Here is a 3,406-nt window from a genome sequence, read left to right on the forward strand (position 1 = left end):
CTGCAGCTGAACTCTATAAACTGTGAACTGGGTAGACATTCAGCACTCAAAGGAATCTTCATGGAGGGAATAGAGTGCAAGTCTTCCTATTATGTCACCGCCATTAAACATATGTAGAAGACTACATAAAAAGGGCTATTTGAAGTCAGTGACTAAATGCCCTACAGATGTTCGGGATACAACCGCCACCTTCGGTCAGCGTATTTGCATATATACTCCTTTTGAACAAACCTGCGTTGTAATTGAAGATTGGTTTCAATTGTTTACAGATAGAAACGCAACAATTAGTTTAACAGTCAGTGAACAGATGCTTTGAAGCAAAACATGGGCTTCGTGACCCAGGAAGCGCCCCGACTTCATAGGTCCAATCTGCACCGAGTCAGGCTGAATCCAGGAGTTCCAGAAGAGCGCCGACTGCACCAAAATAACCCTGAAAAGAAAACAGACAGGAAAATCTATTAAAACCTCAAACACGGGCACGCACCTGACACAGGAACAGGAATATTACACGTACGGTGTAATTTTAACAACTTATAAAAGATGGTGGGAAGAAATAACTATAGGTAGGTACATTAAAAATATATTCTAACTATAATTGCTACATGGGAAAGCAGAGCTGCACAGAATCATCTACACTGTCAATAGTCTTAAAAGAAAGTTGACAAGCAAGATGAGCTTGGTAGTAAACAATTCTTATCTTAGCTACTGGAACAATATACATGTTTTTTGTGACCCTACACTGGGCACTGCAGTAACTGTGGCTGCAGTAACAAAGCGTCAGGAACCTGCTGCACAGTGTGTATCATCAACAGCTACAGACTCCACACGGCTGTTTCCAGAGCGTACAAAGGATTTTCCTTTTTACACGAGACAAAATAAATTTAGAAAGTAATTTCACCTCATGTTCCAAGAAAAGTGCTTTTAACTGTCCCTTCGACCAGTAGTCCAAAGCATATGCCAGAAGCCTCATGGAAATTGTATTGATGCGAAGGAAATTGCCAATGAACACCACTCGATTAATGTTCTGCAAGTATTGAGGAAAAAAAAAAAACACAACACAAAAAACAGGAACATTAAGGCTGAATTCCAGGCTTGCAACGATGAAAACCCCACCTTAGAGTAAGAAGAAAAAAGTTACGCTTATAGTGCCTTTTAAAAATGTCATATGCAGCTTTTCAAATATATTTTCCAGTGAGACTTGATGAAAAACAACCAGCTGAAAGCAGAAGGAAATCACCAGTCGACACTAAAGCAACAAAATCCAGATAAACTGCATCACCCCAAATAGCTGTTCCTGGCAGCTAAGGAACGTAACTGCCTTGGTGAGTGGGGATGGGAGCTGCAGAGAGAAGAGTTATAATGCGTTTCTGAACTTAGAATTTTAAAACTGGACCCAAAAGAGCCAATCTGCAAGCAAGAGACAACACTGAGTCAGCTTGGGGTCTGGCAGCAGCAAGAGAGAGTTCAAAAGAGCAAGGTGAGGTCAGAAGGGGTGCATTGAGATGGTCACGAACTGCACTGGAAGGGGCCAGAGACTACGCAAAAGACAAAACAAAAAAAGAACTGCACTCGGCACTGGTGAGGCCGCACCTCGAATCCTGTGTTCAGTTTTGGGCCCCTCACGGCAAGAAGGACATTGAGGTGCTGGAGCGTGTCCAGAGAAGGGCAACGAAGCTGGTGAAGGGCCTGGAGCACAAGTCTGATGAGGAGCGGCTGAGGGAACTGGGGCTGTTTAGCCTGGAGAAGAGGAGGCTGAGGGGAGACCTCATCGCGCTCTACAACTACCTGAAAGGAGGTTGTAGCGAGGTGGGGGTTGGTCTCTTCTCCCAAGTAACCAACGATAGGACGAGAGGAAATGGCCTCAACTTGCGCCAGGGGAGGTTTAGATTGGACATTAGGAAAAATGTCTTCACCGAAAGGGTTGTCAAGCACTAGAACAGGCTGCCCAGGGAAATGGTTGACACCCCATCCCTGGAGGTATTTAGAAGACGTGTAGATGTGGTGCTCAAGGACATGGTTTAGTGGTGGACTGGGCAGTGCTAGGTTAACGGTTGGACTCGATGATCTTAAAGGTCTTTTCCAACCTGAAAAATTCTATGATTCTATGAATTAAGTGACTGCTGAAAGTGTCAGACAGGATCTGCAGAACATTATAAACATCCACAATTCTGTCAGAAAGTAGTACCAGCCAGGCCATTTTAAGACAGGCTTTTTCAGACTCTTCCACACTACCCAGAAATCCACAGGTGCAGCTATGGCCTTTCTAGCTTAGGAATTGGAATAGAACGGTTGATTTTTTGCTGTGAGGTCCTTATACTGGCTAGGAACACTGATCATCAAGTGCCATCTCCTCTCTCTCCCCCCCAGCTCTGGCCTTCGACTCATCATTAAAAAAGCTGAATGGCTCTCTACTGTTAATTGGGGGGGTGTGTGGATAAAAAACCCCCCACATTTAGAAACCCATCAGCAACACAATTCTGAAAGAAAGGAAAAGACCAACCAAGTAGTGATATTTTGGATTTAAATCAGACTTCCAGCCAAACTTTTCAATCCCAAAATAGTTCTCCTGAGCCAAGCAATGAACTCTGAAGCTTTCTTGTTCTCCAGCAAGAAAATAATTTTCAGTTCCTCCTCTTACCGAGGAATCAGGATCAAGTCCTACCTCCTCCTGCACTCACATCCTTCTGCGGATTTTCCTTCCGTCCCCACATTCACTAACGCTTTCCCCTAACTGTTCAGCATCCTCTCTGCATTCAGCTGTGTACTCTAGAGCGAGGAGTCAGCAGACATACTGTGGGCAAGACTGTTTATAATACGTCTTGCCTAGTTTCAGGAGTAAATGAAGCTAAACAGTAAGCATCTGCCAACAGCAAGAGGAGTCAGGAGGATGCTTCACCCCATAGGAACAGGCTCAGAATGGAGTGGAGAGCATGTCTCTGTTCTTTCATAGCCCTGTACAATGCTGCTTGACATGAATGCAACAAGGCAGCACTGTAAAGAAGCTGAAAGCACAAAGATACAGGCACGGCCGTGGAAGTGGTGTGACCTGACCAAGAAATCGAGAGCAACTCTTCAAAACCACACAGGAAATGCTCTACGCCCCTCCACCCCACCTTTCCTTCTCTCTCAGCGGTCCCAAGAGCTGTAGTTTATCACACACCTACCGTTCCTCAAACCACTACAGAGAAACTGTTTAACTCCTGACAAAGCACAGCACCTAATGAGCCCAACAGCCAACCCCTAATTCATTCACAGCTCCTCAGTTCACAGCACAACGATCTGGCTCAAACTACACAGACAAGCAAGGACAAAATTCACTGAAGAATCCAAAATGAGCGGGTTACAACTTACTGAACATCCGAAAAGACGATTACGAACATGCATCTACAGGAGCGTATGCAGGGAA

At 44.7% G+C, this 3,406-nt stretch overlaps 1 protein-coding gene across 1 annotated transcript in view; it reads right to left on the reverse strand.

Annotated features, from left to right (window-relative positions):
* Nucleotides 1-379: 379 nt before the first annotated feature.
* The window catches only part of PANK2 (pantothenate kinase 2), an 8,283-nt gene continuing 5,256 nt past the window's right edge, over nucleotides 380-3,406 (reverse strand). Inside the window, exons 6-7 of the mRNA XM_009581704.1 lie at nucleotides 899-1,024; nucleotides 380-430 (exon numbers count right to left, since the gene is read on the reverse strand). Of these exons, the coding sequence (XP_009579999.1) occupies nucleotides 380-430; nucleotides 899-1,024 (177 nt within the window). The remainder of the gene's footprint in view (nucleotides 431-898; nucleotides 1,025-3,406) is intronic.

The sequence above is a fragment of the Fulmarus glacialis genome, unplaced genomic scaffold (assembly GCF_000690835.1).
Source record: "Fulmarus glacialis isolate BGI_N327 unplaced genomic scaffold, ASM69083v1 scaffold3660, whole genome shotgun sequence".
NCBI lineage: Eukaryota > Metazoa > Chordata > Aves > Procellariiformes > Procellariidae > Fulmarus > Fulmarus glacialis.